The sequence below is a fragment of the Panulirus ornatus genome, chromosome 14 (genome assembly GCF_036320965.1).
Source record: "Panulirus ornatus isolate Po-2019 chromosome 14, ASM3632096v1, whole genome shotgun sequence".
Classification (NCBI taxonomy): Eukaryota; Metazoa; Arthropoda; class Malacostraca; order Decapoda; family Palinuridae; genus Panulirus; species Panulirus ornatus.
The window spans coordinates 42,051,200-42,071,026 of NC_092237.1; the positions used below are offsets into that span (position 1 = coordinate 42,051,200).

General features: G+C 43.6%; 1 protein-coding gene across 1 annotated transcript in view; it reads right to left on the reverse strand.

The window, feature by feature from the left end:
• Nucleotides 1–264: 264 nt before the first annotated feature.
• LOC139753352 (uncharacterized) overlaps nt 265–19,827 on the reverse strand; it is a 56,718-nt gene continuing 37,155 nt past the window's right edge. The window contains exons 4-6 of the mRNA XM_071669709.1: nt 7,205–7,341; nt 6,367–6,477; nt 265–2,194 (exon numbers count right to left, since the gene is read on the reverse strand). Of these exons, the coding sequence (XP_071525810.1) occupies nt 1,499–2,194; nt 6,367–6,477; nt 7,205–7,341 (944 nt within the window). The 3' untranslated portion in view covers nt 265–1,498. The remainder of the gene's footprint in view (nt 2,195–6,366; nt 6,478–7,204; nt 7,342–19,827) is intronic.

Below are 19,827 nucleotides of genomic sequence, written 5' to 3' on the forward strand. Positions count from 1 at the left end.
TTATCTTTTACCCATAAACAATGTCCTCCTATCTTTTACCCATAAACAATGTCCTCCTATCTTTTACCCATAAACAAAGGGATCCTTTCAGCCGTTTCCCGTTGGACACAGTCACCAGAAGTAGCGTTTTACCGATCATTCCTGTCAAATGAAACAAAGGATATCTGAACAGCTGCTTCTCCATTATGAGCACTAGTGCCTCCTCTAGCTCAGTGCTTCATTTTCCAATTTTCAGAAGCTTTAGTATGCAAATGAAACAAGTAAATTTTTAATGTACGTTTTATGTACATGTAACTCTTGAGATTTTATGTTGACATATTTCACATTTGCAATATCTTATTACAACCTATCGTACAAAAGTCTTATTCAATGTTTTGTTACAGCCTAACATCTGAGCCATTGAGTTGTTACAGCGTAACATCTGAACCAGTGTGTTGTTACAGCCTAACATCTGACCAGTGTGTTGTATTCAGCCTAACATCTGAACCAGGTACTGTCACACCTTTCATGCCTAACATCCGAACCAGTATCGGTTCACCTATCGTCCAAAACATTTGAGATATTGTGTTGCTACAGTACCTTACTTACCTAACATCTGAACCAGTGTGTTGGACCTTCTCGTAAACGTTAAAGGTATGGAGATGTATCACATGCGTTCATATACAGGCTACATAGCTAAACATATTTCATCACAATATGAGAGTTTCATTCAGTTGTAAGAGATGAAAAACACTGGTGACTCATCCTGCAGACTTGCAAGCCTCGTAGGTCATGGTGTAACTTTAGTAATTATGCTACCTTAACTTGGACAACAAATAAGAAATTATACTCATTTGACTTAATTAATAACATCATTGATGATAATGCTGTGCCCGAGAGTGAAAAGTCACCTTCTTTGAGGTTCCATCATCGTCAGTGGACGAAAAGATAACGATTTCGTCCTGGATTTTCTCGTCCTAAAGGAGCCCACTATTCCCCTTGTACCTGCGTGGAATGCAGCCTAGAAGCTGAAGGAGCTCCATAAAGGGGGTCATGGGTTTCTGGTAACAATGAATAATGATATGAAAATATCAACAAGACAGCAGACCCCTGGACGCTTTGAGCACGACACTTCTGACCTCAATCATCGAAACTGAATCGAGAATCTAGTCCTCCTCCCTCGTCATGTACTCAGAACTCAAGTAACCACTAAATACTTTTACCTCTGAACAGGATGCTACTCAGTAGTTATAAATAAGGCGTGCCCTTTACCGTGAATTTTGATTGGGATAAACAGACACAAATCAATCCACATCTGACAGATGGACAGGTTTCTGTTGTTCGTATTCGCAAAGTTTAAGGGTAATCAATCAACGGGCTGTAGATAAATATCCTTATAATCATTCTATATGAATATAGGATAATATCGCTACTAAAACTGTCACCACAATCATCCAATATTTAGTTCAGAAATACATAAAATGGCTTCAGATTAAGACTGAAGATACGTTCCATATATCTAAATGATGCGTAAAGTAGGTGTATGTATGAAATTGTATTGACAAATAGGGCATTTATTTGACTCCTTAAGACAACGCCGTAAACAGTCGGCGTGGAAGAAGTGCTGGCATGGCGTGATGCGCGCGCAAGACATGGGCGTCAGGCAGATGGCGCACACGTCGTCGTGGTCATCCACTTCGGAGCGCGTAGCAACCCTGTAATCCGACAAAAGTTCTAACTCGTTCTTTAGCGGTTGTAAATACCCATCTCTGAGTTCTCGATATTTAATGCGAATATTGGTGAACGTAGAGAGCATAACTAGTCTCATGTTGCCGGTAAAGATACACAGAAATGTAATGATGGACGAGAGCAAAATGTGCGAGGCTAAGAGAAGCGCCGGACAGTAAAATGTCTCCATACTCTCGAAGTAGTCGAACTTCCTGTTATCTAACCAGGCGGCAAACATGTCCATAAACACCTTCTCAGTGGAGATGAAGTAGAGAGCAGTGATGACCAGGTAGCTAGTTGTTGGGGAGTAGTTCTTCAGTCCCTTCTCGAGGCCAAACACCAGCAGGATGAAGACGACGGTGATGATGAAGGTGATGGCCTTAGTCCACTCCAGCACGATCTTGGTGGTGGAGAGGGCCAGGTGGCGCACGTTGGACGTCCTGGCGATGTTGACGTACATGGACCAGTCCTCTCGCTCCACCAGTTCCTGCACAACACAGGAATAATGAACCCCCTTACATCACTACTGTAAAGAATTCACATGTTGCTATTCCCTTAACATACAATATATTTGTCATTATTCATACGTGCATCTGCGGAAAATTGCTTCATGTATAAATCAAGGGCTATCATTAGTATAATTATCATAATTATTTATCATTATTATCACTTATTATAATTATTATTATCATTATTATAATTTTCCTTCTTTTGGAAAATTAAAAAAAAACGAGAGGGGAGGATTTCCAGCACCCCCGCTCCCTCCCCTTTTAGTCGCCTTCTCCGACACGCAGGGAATACGTGGGAAGTATTCTTTCTCCCCTATCCCCAGGGAAAATATATATATATATATATATATATATATATATATATATATATATATATATATATATATATATATATATATATATATATATATATATATATATATATATATATATATATATATATATATATATATATATATATATATATATATATATATATATATATATATATATATATATATATATATATATATATATATATATATATATATATATATATATTCATTTATTCATTATACTTTGTCGCTTTCTCCCGCATTAGCGAGGCAGCGCAAGGAAACAGATGAAAGAATGGCCCAACCCACCCACATACACATGTATATACATACCCTCCACACACAGCACATATACATACCTATACATCTCAACGTACACATATATATACACACACAGACATATACATATATACACATGTACATAATTCATACTGTCTGCCCTTATTCATTTTCGTCGCCACCCCGCCACACATGAAATAACAGCCCCCTCCCCCTGCATGTGCGCGAGGTAGCGCTAGGAAAAGACAACAAAGGCCCCATTCGTTCACACTCAGTCTCTAGCTGTCATGTATAATGCACCGAAACTACAGCTCCCTTTCCACATCCAGGCCCCACAAAACTTTTCATGGTTTACTTCAGACGCTTCACATGCCCTAGGTCAATCCATTGACAGCACGTTGACCTCGGTATACCACATCGTTCCAATTCACTATTCCTTGCACGCCTTTCACCCTCCTGCATGTTCAGGCCCCGATCACTCAAAATCTTTTTCACGCCATCTTTCCACCTCCAATTTGGTCTCCCACTTGTCCTCGTTCCCTCCACCTCTGCCACATATATCCTCTTTGTCAATCTTTCCTCACTCATTCTCTCCATGTGACCAAACTATTTCAAAACACCCTCTTCTGCTCTCTCAACCACACTCTTTTTATTACCACACATCTCTCTTACCCTTTCATTACTTACCCGATCAAACCACCTCACACCACACATTGTCCTCAAACATCTCATTTCCAGCACATCCACCCTCCTCCGCACAGCTCTATCTATAGCCCACGCCTCGCAACCATATAACATTGTTGGGACCACTATTCCTTCAAACATGCCCATTTTTGCTTTCCAAGATAACGTTCTCGACTTCCACACATTTTCCAACGCTCCCAGAACTTTCGTCCCCTCCCCCACCCTATGATTCATTTCCGCTTCCATGGTTCCATCTGCTGCCAAATCCACTACCAGATATCTAACACACTTCACTTCCCCCAGTTTTTCCCCATTCAAACTTACCTCCCAGTTGACTTGTCCCTCAACCCTACTGTACCTAATAACCTTGCTCTTATTCACATTTACTCTCAGCTTTCTTCTTTCACACACTTTACCAAACTCAGTCATCAGCTTCTGCAGTTTCTCACCCGAATCAGCCACCAACGCTGTATCATCAGCGAACAACCGCGTTAGCGAGACAGCGTCAAGAACAGAAAACCGAGCCTTACAGGAAAAACTCCTCACTTGTCCCCCTTCTCTGTTCTTTTGGACTCTGGCGGGAGATTAAAATCGATAACGATTTGCAAGTCTTTTTCACCAGTAGAGAATCCTGACGTTTGTTTATGTTGTCTGAGTTTTTCTAAAGCCTTCAATTCCCTGTGAGTATCAGTAAGGAACCTGTACAGTAAGCCTCCATGAAGGTGTCAACACTTGGCTCTTCCATCATGAAAGCGTCCTGAGGAATGAGTATGACTGAATGAATGAGCGATTGTCTCGACAGGAAAGTACGAGAAAAGGAATGAGGATAGAATTAGAGGCAGAAGGAGTTGATAGTTTCCATCCATCTTTCCCAGGAGATAAGAGAGACTTGGAAAAGAGGTGGCCACTTTCATGCCTGGCCAGTGACTAAGTGTAGAACGAGGCTCGTTGGGATTTGCTGAAAACTCTTAACTCCGTTGAAGTTCTGATCTCTGACTGGTTACTGAAGGTATGTAATGTACTATTTCGTCTGGCATTTGTAGCTTTGATAATAGGTCGTATGTCATGAACAGTGAGAGATTCTATGACGTGAAGATGCTGGATGTCTCTAAACATACTTGAGGTTTTTTTGTTGGTTTCACCTACTGGTGTGAGTTAGGCTGCCCCCGCGTTGTTCTGCAAGGTGTAATTGGCCTTGTAATGCGCCTTGTTAGAGACGCACTGATATGTCACGAACACCTCCCGTGGGACTGATGATGCATAAGGAGTCTAACTAAACACCTGGTCTCGAGCCTACAGAGAGTCCAGGTTCCAGCAAATGTTTCCCATATTACGAAACTAACGAAGTATCCTTATCGGTATAACGAAAATGAAATTCTGACAGACACGCAGAAGTAATCAAATTGGAACTTTTTACTGAAGCGAATTTTGCTACGCAAGTTGCTACAGCGAAGTTATCATAAACAGTGTGTGTTCAGGCGGCAGTGTTCCCCGCTGGAGTTGGCGACTTGTGCAGGTTCAGAAGTCAGCCACAACCATTACTTTTCTTCAGTGTTGACAAGCAGAGTAACGCCTACATACTGAGGGTTGATAAGTCCTTCACAAATGTCACATGGATGTGACGGATTTCGTCAAAGTCCGTGTTGTCTTTGTGATAATGTAGTGCTGGACAAAACGCCAGCCACTCATTACGTCAGCTAGTCACCGGATAAGATGGAATAGATTCGTAAAGACGAGAAAAATCTTTTCACGTCTTTACAGGTCTAGGTTAGAAGTAAGAACTGAAGGCATAAATATCAAGCTAGTGCGATAAATAATGATTTGTTATGATGTCTATAATACCTTCGCCGTTGTAATCACTGGACTGTATGTCTTCACTCACGAATTCGGCAACTCGAGGGAAACATCTATAAAGATCAAGTTTTCTTTGATTTGATAGGTCTCAACAGTAGAGCAAAGAGTAGGCGAAAGTCGAAAGGTTGTCATAGTGATAGAATTACTTTGACAAGAAAATATTGGAAAATGAGTGAGACTTGGAGGAGGGAGTGAAAGGGTGGGAATGATTAAGGATCCCAGAATCATCAAAAGCAGCACCTGGGCCCGAGTCCTTCCTTCCTGGTCCTGAATGGTCAGAAGGAAGGATCTGGATGGATGTTACTTTAAATATGACACATGAAGGAATTAGCAAGGTTGGTCCCGGAGGCTAACCGTCACTACACTCTCCTGCTGAAGGAACAGAGATCCATCTGTGGGCCAATACGGACCTTGAGAAGTGCAGGAACAAAGGAACTTCTCCCTAATGGTGCAGGAGATTAAGTTGCTTGGAGTCCTGGGTGACCAGAGGCAGACACTGATAATTTTGATAGTTCAGCTGAAGGACATTAGTGAAAAAGCTTCCTACATCTAATGATGAGTTGAGTTCGACATCTCCTAAGGGGACCCTGCTATTCAGGCTCCTCATACACACTGCAGTGACAAGAAATTAAGGACCTTCGAAAAAATATTGATACGCCTCCTCAAGAAATGATAGGTTGGAGCCACCCTTACTTATGTTCTCTCCTGCCGACCTATCGCTAAAGCAATACGAAGCACAGGCTTTCTGTGTACATATACAGAACTATGATGGCCTGACTGGCTCTCTCGTAAGGTAATGGCACATGTTTGACCTGTTTTTAGAACACTGTGGCAACTACTTACCTTCACCTTTCCCACACTACTGTCAAGCCATCATACTGAAGACCTTAAGGCACCGTCACATACAACATACTACGAACGAAATGCCTCGCTAATCAGTATGAGACAGACATTCATCTTCACACACACCCCGCACGATATATGCTCCCACGTAGGAGAACCTGACGGTAATCACTCACCTTTACGTAAGCCACACAGTATGCCACCACGTTGAAGAACATGAGAGTGTACAAGCTGGACAGCCGCTGGTTCGTCAGCAACAGACGCTCACACATGCTGAAGAAGACCAGCTGCGGACGAAGAAGTGGACCATGTTAGCTCAAACTTGTAAATTTCGAGGTATTAATGTTTCCTCTTCACCAAAAATACCACCGATGATGTTCTAAGTTGTAAAGTAGAATCTAATTCTGTACCCCATCTCCAAGTACTGCTGTTGCCCCTTTCCAAATCTGTTTAACCCTTTCCAAGTAATTGCCCTTCTCTATGTACTTCTGTTGCCCATTACTTCTGTTGCTCCTCTCCAAGTATTGAAAACTAATATCAATGATCCAATATATTCACAATATCCTTAGGCTCTTTACATTTCCCAACCAAACAGAAGACATTTTTCAGTGACTTAAAACAGAAATAGAGAGGCAAAAATAATTTTGCTGCTCAAGAGAAGATATCAGTTTGAATGAGTTCTTTTACACCTTTATTTCTTGAAGATTCCATATATTGGGTTTGTATTCAGTCATTTGCCAAGAGAAGACTAACTCATGATGCAAGAGGCAAGGTAGAATAACTAGAGTCTGTTGATTAATGACTTGAGGACTAGGTACATAGCTTTGCCTTGGAAGTCGTCCACAAAAAAATGAAACTTTTTTTTTTCTGGTCATATATGATACGTTTATGCAATAGGCCAAATGATGTGTACAATCGTCACCAGAAGGGCCTTCTGACTCCACCTTGTCTCTGAGTTATCGTGACACACAATGATGTCGTCCCCTTCAGCTACACGTTGTCCTGGGACCTCACCTGGTTCACCAGTATGGAGAGGTTCTTCATCTTCATATACAGGGTCTCGAATCCCAGGAAGCGTCGCCTGGCTCTGAGCAGGACCCTACGAGTGAACAGCAGCCACCTGCTGTCCGCGCGCTCCGCTCCCCACATTCCTACCCCGACGCAGTGGCAACATGAGGGAGAATTAGGAACGTGATTACTTAACTAATGGAAAACGATCATTAACAATCAACCATGAACATTTAACACCAGAATTCGAACCTCTATCATTTGTGTATGTGCTGGGGACACAAAACTACTAGGTTTTGGTTTGCGTCCCCAGCTTCAACACCAATAGTAACGATTCGAATCGTACTGTAAAGAGGACATTGTATGATCTAGTAAGGTACCTGCTCATTGGTTCTCAGTGAATGTAGGTTTGCGGCAGGGGTGTGTGATGTCTCCATGGTTGTTTAATTTGTTTATGGATGTGGTAGTTCGGGAGGTGAATGCAAGAGTTTTGGAGAGAGGGGCAAGTATGCAGTCTGTTATGGATGAAAGAGCTTGGGAAGTGAGTCAGTTGTTGTTCGCTGATGATACAGCACTGGTGGCTGATTCGGGTAAGAAACTGCAGAAACTGGTGACTGAGTTTGGTAAAGTGTGTGAAAGAAGAAAGCTGAGAGTAAATGTGAATAAGAGCAAGGTTATTAGGTACAGTTGGGTTGAGGAACAAGTCAACTGGGAGGTACGTTTGAATGGAGAAAAACTGGAGGAAGTGAAGTGTTTTAGATATCTGGGAGTGGATTTGGCAGCGGATGGACCCATGGAAGCGGAAGTGAGTCATAGGGTGGGGGAGGGGGCAAAGTTCTGGAAGCATTGAAAAATGTGCGGAAGTCGAGAACGTTATCTCGGAAAGCAGAAATGGGTATGTTTGAAGGAATAGTGGCTCCGAGAATGTTATATGGTTGCGAGGGGTGGGCTATAGATGGAGTTGTGCGGAGGAGGGTGGCTGTGTTGGAAATGAGATGTTTGAGGACAATATGTGGTGTGAGGTGGTTTGATCGGGTAAGTAATGAAAGGGTAAGAGAGATGTGTGGAAATAAAAAGAGTGTGGTTGAGAGAGCAGAAGAGGGTGTTTTGAAATGGTTTGGTCACATGGAGAGAATGAATGAAGAAAGATTGACAAAGAGAACATATGTGTCAGAGGTGTAGGGAACGAGAAGTGGGAGACCTAATTGGAGGTGGAAAGATGGAGCGAAAAATATTTTGAGTGATCGAGACCTGAACATGCAGGAGGGTGAAAGGCTTTCAAGGAATAAAGTGAATTGGAACGATGTGGTATACCGGGGTCGACGTGCTGTCAATGGATTAAACCAGGGCATGTGAAGCGTCTGGGGTAAACCATGGAAAGTTCTGTGGGGCCTGGATGTGGAAATGTAGCTGTGGTTTCGGTGCATTATACATGACAGCTAGAGACTGAGTGTGAACGAATGTGGCCTTTGTTGTCTTTTCTTAATGCTACCTCGCGCACATGCGGGGGGAGGGGGTTGTCATTCATGTGTGGCGGGGTGGCGACGAGAATGAATAAGGACAGACAGTATGAATTATGTACATGCGTATATATGTATATGTCTGTGTGTGTATATATATGTATACGTTGAGATGTATAAGTATGTATATGTGCGTGTGTGGACGTGTATGTACATACATGTGTATGTGGGTGGGTTGGGCCATTCTTTCGTCTATTTCCTTGCGCTCCCTCGCTAATGCGGGAGACAGCGACAGAGTATGATAAAAAAAAGATAAAGAATAATGCATATATATATATATATATATATATATATATATATATATATATATATATATATATATATATATATATATATATATATATTCCATTCTTATCCACCGGGAAATGAAACACTATAAGTTCCCAAGTGCACTTACGTGTAATGATCACATCAGGGGAGATAGAAGAAAGAAATATAACGGACAGTTGATATACAACGAAGAGACGTAGCTAGGACGCCATTTGGTAAACAAGTGACTACCCGAATGGAGGTCGGGTGCGTTCAAGTCTGGCAACATCCATATCATAAATTCATTGTGAACAAGAAAGGGAACTGTTTACTACCTTCCATCAACTTTACTGTAAAAATGAAAATAATGGTATGTTACCATTTTTAGATTACATGATTCATAGGCAAGGAAACAAGATTAAGTTTAGCACATACAAAAAAAATACTAATGTATGCTGGTATATCCATTATTACTTAGCTCAGTATGACAGAGCTAAATTATTACCATTCCAGTCTATCTTCCTTAGGGCTTTACGTATATGCAGTTCAGAGTTTATTGATGATGAGTTTGAGAAGATATATTCTTATTGGATCCAAGTTAAAGTATCCTAGATCTTTCATTGATAAATCTCTTAAGTTTGCAAAGAAATCATGTTATAGAGTTAAACATAAACTTCCCATTGACACCAATGACCTATTGATTCTCCTTTTCAATAATAATTTTACTTCAATTCCCATGTTGCTTAAATCCTTTGCTGTAAATGTTGCCTTCAGCAACAACAATGCTTTAAGAATATCTTAATCAGGAACTCACCAGGCTGTGTTTATAGAGTACCATGTAAAATTTGTGATGTTTTATGTTGGGCAGACTGGTAAGGATCTTTCTGTTAGAGTTAAGCAACATAGATATAGTATAAGAATAAGACAAGAATCAAATGCCTTGTTTTAATCATGTAAAAAATTATGATCGTTGTATGAAGTGGAGTAATGCCATCTCAGTTATCAGCATTAACTCTTGCACCACGAGAAATATCACTGAATCATCTATTATCAAATGCACTAAGAATTGTGATATTACTATTAAAGAAGGTCTATACAAATTGAATTGCTTTATTATTGATAGAATTTAAAAACAGTTCCCTTTCTTATCCACGTAATAAATCCTATGATATGCATGTTGCCAGACATGAACGCACCCGACTTCCATTAGGGTATTTACTTGGATACCAAATGGCGTCCTAGCTGCGTCTTTTCCTTGTATATCAAACGTGTGTTATATTCATCTCTTGTATCTCCCCTGATAATGTTATCATTTCACTGTCGATAAGAAAGGAATTTAGTTGATAGCACGCTCAATTATGGTCTTTTCATGTATATATATATATATATATATATATATATATATATATATATATATATATATATATATATATATATATATATATATATATTTCTTTTTTTTTATACTTTGTCGCTGTCTCCCGCGTTTGCGAGGTAGCGCAAGGAAACAGACGAAAGAAATGGCCCAACCCCCCCCCCCCCCCATACACATGTATATACATACGTCCACACACGCAAATATACATACCTACACAGCTTTCCATGGTTTACCCCAGACGCTTCACATGCCTTGATTCAATCCACTGACAGCACGTCAACCCCGGTATACCACATCGCTCCAATTCACTCTATTCCTTGCCCTCATTTCACCCTCCTGCATGTTCAGGCCCCGATCACACAAAATGTTTTTCACTCCATCTTTTCACCTCCAATCTGGTCTCCCTCTTCTTCTTGCTCCCTCCACCTCCGACACATATATCCTCTTGGTCAATCTTTCCTCACTCATCCTCTCCATGTGCCCGAACCACTTCAAAACACCCTCTTCTGCTCTCTCAACCACGCTCTTTTTATTTCCACACATCTCTCTTACCCTTACGTTACTCACTCGATCAAACCACCTCACACCACACATTGTCCTCAAACATCTCATTTCCAGCACATCCATCCTCCTGCGCACAACTCTATCCATAGCCCACGCCTCGCAACCATACAACATTGTTGGAACCACTATTCCTTCAAACATACCCATTTTTGCTTTCCGAGATAATGTTCTCGACTTCCACACATTCTTCAAGGCCCCCAGAATTTTCGCCCCCTCCCCCACCCTATGATCCACTTCCGCTTCCATGGTTCCATCCGCTGCCAGATCCACTCCCAGATATCTAAAACACTTCACTTCCTCCAGTTTTTCTCCATTCAAACTCACCTCCCAATTGACTTGACCCTCAACCCTACTGTACCTAATAACCTTGCTCTTATTCACATTTACTCTTAACTTTCTTCTTCCACACACTTTACCAAACTCAGTCACCAGCATCTGCAGTTTCTCACATGAGTCAGCCACCAGCGCTGTATCATCAGCGAACAACAACTGACTCACTTCCCAAGCTCTCTCATCCCCAACAGACTTCATACTTGCCCCTCTTTCCAAAACTCTTGCATTTACCTCCCTAACAACCCCATCCATAAATATATATATATAAAGTGCGTAATACAAGGGAACAAATGGGAACTTCAGTGAACGGAGCTAAGGAGGAGGTGATAACAAGTGGTGGTGATGTGAGAAGGAGATGGAGTGAGTATTTTGAAGGTTTGTTGAATGTGTTTGATGATTGAGTGGCAGATATAGGGTGTTTTGGTCGAGGTGGTGTGCAAAGTGAAGGGGTTAGGGAATATGATTTGGTAAACAGAGAAGAGGTAGTAAAAGCTTTGAGGAAGATGAAAGCCGGCAAGGCAGCGGGTTTGGATGGTATTGCAGTGGAATTTATTAAAAAAGGGGGTGAGTGTACTGTTGACTTGTTGGTAAGGTTATTTAATGCATGTATGACTCATGGTGAGGTGCCTGAGGATTGGCGGAATGCTTGCATAGTGCCATTGTACAAAGGCAAAGGGGATAAAAGTGAGTGCTCAAATTATAGAGGTATAAGTTTGTTGAGTATTTCTTGGAAATTATATGGGAGGGTATTGATTGAGAGGGTGAAGGCATGTACAGAGCATCAGACCGGGGAAGAGCAGTGTCGTATCAGAAGTGGTAGAGGATGTGTGAATCAGGTGTTTGCTTTGAAGAATGTATGTAAGAAATATTTAGAAAAGCAAATGGATTTATATGTAGCATTTATGGATCTGGAGAAGGTATATGATAGATTTGATAGAGATGCTCTGTGGAAGGAATTAAGAATGTATGGTGTGGGAGGCAAGTTGTTAGAAGCAGTGAAAAGTTTTTATCGAAGATGTATGATTGTAGGAAGAGAGGAGAGTGATTGGTTCTCAGTGAATGTAGGTTTGCGGCAGGGTGTGCGATGGCTCCATTGTTGTTTAGTTTGTTTATGGATGGGGTTGTTAGGGAAGTGAATGCAAGACTTTTGGAAAGAGGGGCAAGTATGCAGTCTGTTGTGGATGAGAGAGCTTGGGAAGTGAGTCAGTTGTTGTTCGCTGATGATACAGCGCTGGTGGCTGATTCGTGTGAGAAACTGCAGAAGCTGGTGACTGAGTTTGGTAAAGTGTGTGAAAGAAGAAAGCTGAGAGTAAATGTCAATAAGAGCAAGGTTATTAGGTACTGTAGGGTTGAGGGACAAGTCAACTGGGAGGTGAGTTTGAATGGAGAAAAACTGGAGGAATTGAAGTGTTTTAGATATCTGGGAGTGGATTAGGCAGTGGATGGAACCGTGGAAGTTGAAATGAATCATAGGGTGGGAGAGGTGGCAAAAGTTCTGGGAGCGTTGAAGAATGTGTGGAAGACGAGAACATTATTTCGGAAAGCAAAAATGGGTATGTTTGTAGGAATAGTGGTTCCAACAATGTTGCGAGGCGTGGGCTATGGATAGAGTTGTGCGGAGGAGGGTGGATGTGCTGGTAATGAGATGTTTGAGGACAATATGTGGTGTGAGGTGGTTTGATCGAGTAAGTAATAATGGGGTAAGAGAGATGTATGGTAATAAAAAGAGTGTGGTTGAAAGAGCAGAAGAGGGTGTTTTGAAATGGTTTGGTCACATGAAGAGAATGAGTGAGAAAAGATTGACAAAGAGGATATATGTGTCAGAGGTGGAGGGAACGAGGAGAAGTGGGAGACCAAACTGGAGGTGGAAAGATGGAGTGAAAAAGATTTTGAGTGATCGGGGCCTGTACATGCAGGAGTGTGAAAGGCGTGCAAGAAATAGAGTGAATTGGAACGATGTGGTATACCGGGGTCGACGTGCTGTCAGTGGATTGAACCAGGGCATGTGAAGCGTCTGGGGTAAACCATGGAAACTGTGGGGCCTTGATGTGGAAAGGGAGCTGTGGTTTCGGTACATTATTACATGACAGCTAGAGACTGAGTGTGAACGAATGGGGCCTTTGTTGTCTTTTCCTAGCGCTACCTCGCGCACATGAGGGGAGGAGGGGGTTGTTATTTCATGTGTGGCGGGGTGGCGATGAGAATGAATAAAGGCAGACTATGAATAATGTACATGAGTATATATATGTATATGTCTGTGTGTGTATATATATGTATACGTTGAGATGTATAGGTATGTATATTTGCATGTGTGGACGTGTATATATATACATGTATATGTGGGTGGATTGGGCCATTGTTTCGTCTGTTTCCTTGCGCTACATCGCTAACGCGGGAAACAGCGACAAAGTAAGATAAATATATATATATATATATATATATATATATATATATATATATATATATATATATATATATATATACACACACAATTTATCTATATCATACCTAGTTGCTGTCCCCCGCGTTAACGAGGTTGCGCAAGGAAACAGACGAAAGAATGGTCCAACCCACCCACACACACATATACATACCTATACATTTCAACGTATACATACATATACATACACAACCATATACATGTATACACATGTACATACTCATACTTGCTGCCGTCATCCATTATCGTCGCCACCCCGCCACACATTAAACAGCACCCCCCCCCCACCCCCCACGTGCGCGCGAGGTAACGCTAGCAAAAGACAACAAAGGCCACATTCGTTCACACTCACTATCTAACTGTCATGTGTAATGCACCGAAACCACAGCTCCCTTTCCACATCCAGGCCCCACAGAACTTCCCATGGTTTACCCCAGACGCTTCACATGCCCTGGTTCAATCCATTGACAGCACGTCGACCCCGGTATACCACATCGTTCCAATTCACTCTATTCCTTGCACGCCTTTCACCCTCCTGCATGTTCAGGCCCCGATCACTCAAAATCTTTTTCACTCCATCTTTCCACCTCCAATTTAGTCTCCCACTTCTACTCGTTCCCTCCACCTCTGACACTTATATCCCCTTTGTCAATCTTTCCTCACTCATTCTCTCCATGTGACCAAACCATTTCAAAACACCCTCTCCACACTCTTTTTATTACCACACATCTCTCTTACCCTTTCATTACTTACTCGATCAAACCACCTCACACCACATATTGTTCTCAGACATTTCATTTCCAACACATCCACCCTCCTCCGCACAACCCTATCTATAGCCCATGCCACGAAACCATATATATATATCGCCATAGGTGTTTTGGTGTCGGAAAAATCGTGCGTTATTAAGACTTTTTCTTTATAATACCAGCCCTGCCACATATTAAGACAATATGTACATAGACTATATATGACACCTGTAAATATCTGAACAACAAACACGTTTTAAATAACAAGTTTTATGGGGGGTTACGTCTCATTTGTCTACAGCAATGCACTTGCCTCTCCCGTCATATTGTGGTCGTACTTTCCTATTTGCATCTCTTGTCCAAGACCTCTCTCTCTCTCTCTCTCTCTCTCTCTCTCTCTCTCTCTCTCTCTCTCTCTCTCTCTCTCTCTCTCTCTCTCTCTCTCTCTCTCTCTCTCCCCTAGCTCAGCTACATCCATGGGACACACACCACAGGAACACACACACACACACACACACACACACACACACACACACACACACACGCGCGCCTCATGTACTCCCTCATTCTGACACAAGACCTGTTCACCTGCGGAGCCTTGCTACCTGCACCAGCACCTCGCCCATCACGACCACATACGTCTTAATACACAGTCCACGTCTTCTTCCTATAAGCTATGTCATGAGGAGGATTTCACACTCTATTATCATTAGTAGTAGTAGTAGTAGTAGTAGTAGTAGTAGTAGTAGAACAACCCTAGGATCCCAACTCTAGGTGTTCTTGCATCTTCCAGTCTGCGCTACAATCAGTAGCAGTAAAAGGGATGGACTCCTTTTGGGGTAAGAAAGTTCGACGACGAGACTGTGCCGGTAGGAACACCTCGTCCAAAGTGACTCCTTTTTGACTCGCATTTTCAGCAACAATGACCCTCATGATGCACGCCTGGCCTCTCATGACAGTCAAGTGATCCATGCATCAGCCAGTCTGGTCATCACACCTCACTCCTCCTCAGTGCTACTAAGGTTCTCGTGTCTGTTCTTCAAGACATTGGCTTTCACACATAACTGTAGACTGCTTCCATGGAGTCTTGTGCCTCACCTCCCCATACATATGTCGTGCATGCCAGCCCTCATGTATGTCATGCACTGCCTCACGCCAGCCCTCACGCATGTCATGCGCCACCTCACGCCAGCTCTCACGTATGTCATTCGCCACCTCACGCCAGCTCTCACGCATGCCATCTGCTCCCGTCCCTCATCTTCCCCTTAACTCATTTCGTCCTGAGTAGACCCCTCGACCTCCAAGTCCTTCTTGACCATTCACCCTACACCCAGTCTACACCCTACTACACCTGTCACCCAGTCTACACCCTATTACACCTGTCACCCAGTCTACACCTTACTACACATGTCACTCAATCTACACCTTACTACACCTGTCATCCTGTCTATCCCCTGCTACACCTGTCATCCAGTCTACACCCTGCTACACCTACCACACAGTCTACACCCTAATACACCTGTCACCCAGTCAACACCTTACTACACCACCACCCAGTGTACACCCTGCTACACCTACCACCCGGTCTACACTCTACTACATCTGCCACCCAGTCAGCACCCTATTACACCTACCACCCAGTCTACACCCTACGACACCTGTCACCCAGTCTACACTCTACTACCATCAGGCCTACTCCCTACCACACCTTACACATAGTCTTCACCCTACTACACCTACCAACCATTTTACACGCTGCTACACCTACCACTCATCCTACACCCTACTACACCCACTACTCAGGTATTCCCTACTATGCCCTCCACCCAGTCTACGCCCTACTACACCTACCACCCAATCTACACTCAAATCACATACCACCCAGTCTGCATCCTACTACACCTACCATCCAGTTTAAACCCTAATCACCTACCACCTATCCTACTCCCTACTACACCTACCATACAGCTTACACCCTACTACACCCACCACCCAGTCTACACCCCACTACACCAACCACCCAGTTCACATCCTACTTCACCCACCAACTAGTCCACACCCTAATCACCAACCACCAAGTTTACTCCCTACTACACCTACCACCCAGTCTACACCCAGCTATACCTACCACCCAGTCTACATCCCAGTCACCTACCACCCGGTCTACTCCCTACTATACCTATCACCCATCTACTCTCCACTACACCTATACCACCCACTCTACTCCCCACTACACCTACCACGCAGTCTACATCCTAATCCACCTCCCACCCAGTCTACTCCTTACCATACTCACCACCCAGTTTACACCCAATTACACCTGCCACCCAGTCTACACCCTACTATACCTGCCACCCAGTCTACTCCCCACTACACTTAACACCCAGTCTGCAACCTAATACACCTACCACCCAATATACACCCTACTACACTCACCACCCAGTCTACACCCAACTACACCTACCACCCAGTCTACATCCTACTCTACCTACCACCCAGTCAACTCTCTACCACACCCACTACCCAGTCTACTCCCTACTACACCCATCACCCGGTCTACGCCCTACTGCACCTACCACCTAGTCTACACCCTACTGCACTCACCACCCAGTCTGCATCAAACTACATTTACCACCCACTCTACTCCCTACTACACCTACCACCCAGTCTAACCCCTACCACGGCTATCACCTAGTCTACACCCTACTACATTCACCACCCAGTTTACACGCAACTACACCCACCATACAGTCTAAAACCTAATACACTAGCCACCCAGTTTACACCCTATTACACCTACCACCCAGTCTACATCCCACTACACCCAACACCCAGTCTACACCCTACTAGACTTACCACTCAGTCAACTCTCTATTACACCTACCAGCCAGTCTACACCTTACTACACCTACCACCCTGTCTACAGCCTAATAAATCTACCACCCAGTTTACACCCTACTACTCAAACAACCCAGTCTGGATCCTCCTATACCTACCACCCAGTCTACACCCTACTACAAATGCAACTTAGTCTACTCCCTACTGCACCTACCACCCTGTCTACACCCTAATAAACCCACCAACTAGTCTACATCCTGCTACACCTACCACCCAGAACACACCCTACTGCACATACCACCCAGTCTGCACCTTAGTACACTCACCACCTAGTCTACACACGACTACACCGATCACCCAGTGTACTCCCTACTAAACATATCTTCCAGTCTACACCCTACAACACCTAACACCTTGTCTAAAACCCTAATACACCTACCTCTAAGTTTACACCCTACTACACAATCAATCCAGTCTAGACCCTACTATACTTAACTTCCCAGTCTACTGCCTACCACACCCACCACCCAGTCTACTCCCTACTACATCCACCACCCAGATTACTCCCTACTACACATACTACTCAGATTACTCCCATATGCACCCTGCACCCAGTCTGCTCACTACTACACCTATTACCCATTCTACTACCTACTACACCTACTATATAATCTACTCTTTACTGCACCTACCATCCAGTCTACTCCCCACTACACCTACCATCTAGTCTACTCCCTACTACACCCACTAGCTAGTCTACTCCCCACTACACCTACCATCTAGTCTGTTCCCTGCTACACCTACCACACAGTCTTCTTCCTATTATACCCTGATAAACCTACTTCCCAGTCTACTCCCAACTACATCCGCCACTTAGTCTACATTTTCCTACACCTACCATCCATTCTACTCCCTACTACACATACCATCCAGTCTTCTCCTTAATACACACACTACCCATTCTACTCCCTGCTGCGCCCACTACCCAGTCTACTCCCAACTACACATAACATTCAGTCTGTTCCCTACTACTCCCACCAGCCAGTCTACTCCCTAATACGCCTATCACCCATTCTACTCCCTACTATACCCACCTCCCAGTCTACCCCCTACTACTCCCACCACCTAGTCTACTCACTAGTACACCTACCACCTAGTCTACATCCTACTAGTCCAACCATCCAGTCTACTTCCTACTACACCTACCACCCACTATACTCTTTACTACATCAACCACCCACTCTACTCCCTACTACACTTACTACCCACTCTACTCTCTACTACACCCACCACCCAATCTACTCCCTACTACATCCACCACCCTTTCTAATCCCTACTACAACCAATTCCCAGTCAACTACCTGCTACACCCACCACCCAGTCTACTCCTTACTACACCTGCAATCCAGTCTATTGCCTGCTACACCTACCACACAGTCTACTTCCTAATACACCCGACCACCCATTCTACTCATAAATACACCTACTTCCCAGCCTACTCCTAACTACATCCACCACCTAGTTTACTCTCTGCTACACCTACCACCCAGTCTAATCCCTACTACACCTTCCATCCATTATATTTCCTACAACACTTACTACACAGTATACTCCCTAATACACCCACCAGCCATTCTACTCCCTAATACACTTACTTCCCAATCTACGTCCTACTACACCAACCATCTAGTCTACTCGCTGCTACACATACCACCAGTCTATACCCTACTACACCTACCACTCAGTTTACTCCCGTACCACACATACCAGTACCACCTATTCTACTTCCTACTACCCATCTCTCCCTGTCTACTCTCTACCACACCCACCACACCTACCACCCAGTCTATCCCCAACTACACCTACCACTCAGTGTACTCCCTGGTACACCTACCACCCATTACACACCCTACTACAACCACCACCCAATCTACTTCCAACTACACATATCACTCAGTCTAATCCTTCCTACACCCACCACACAGTCTGCTCCCTACTACACGCGCCTCCCAGACTACTCCCTACTACACCCACCACCCAGTCTACTCCCTACTACACCTACCACCCAGTTTACTCTCTACTACACCTACCACCCAGTTTACTCCCTTCTACACCTACCATCCAGTCTATTCCTGACTACACCTACCACCCAGTCTATTCCTGACTACACCTACCATCCAGTCTACTCCCTACTACACCTACCACCCAGTTTACTCTCTACTACACCTACCACCCAGTTTACTCCCTACTACACCTACCACCCAGTCTATTCCCGACTACACCTACCACCCAGTTTACTCCCTACTACACCTGCCACCCAGTCTATTCCTGACTACACCTACCACCCAGTCTATTCCCGACTACACCTACCACCCAATTTACTCCCTACTACACCTACCATCCAGTTTACTCCCTACTACACCCACCACCCAGTTTACTCCCTACTACACCCACCATCCAGTTTACTCCCTACTATATCCACCACCCAGTCTACTCAATACTACGCCTACCACCCAGTTTACTCCCTACTACACCTACCACCCAGTTTACTCCCTACT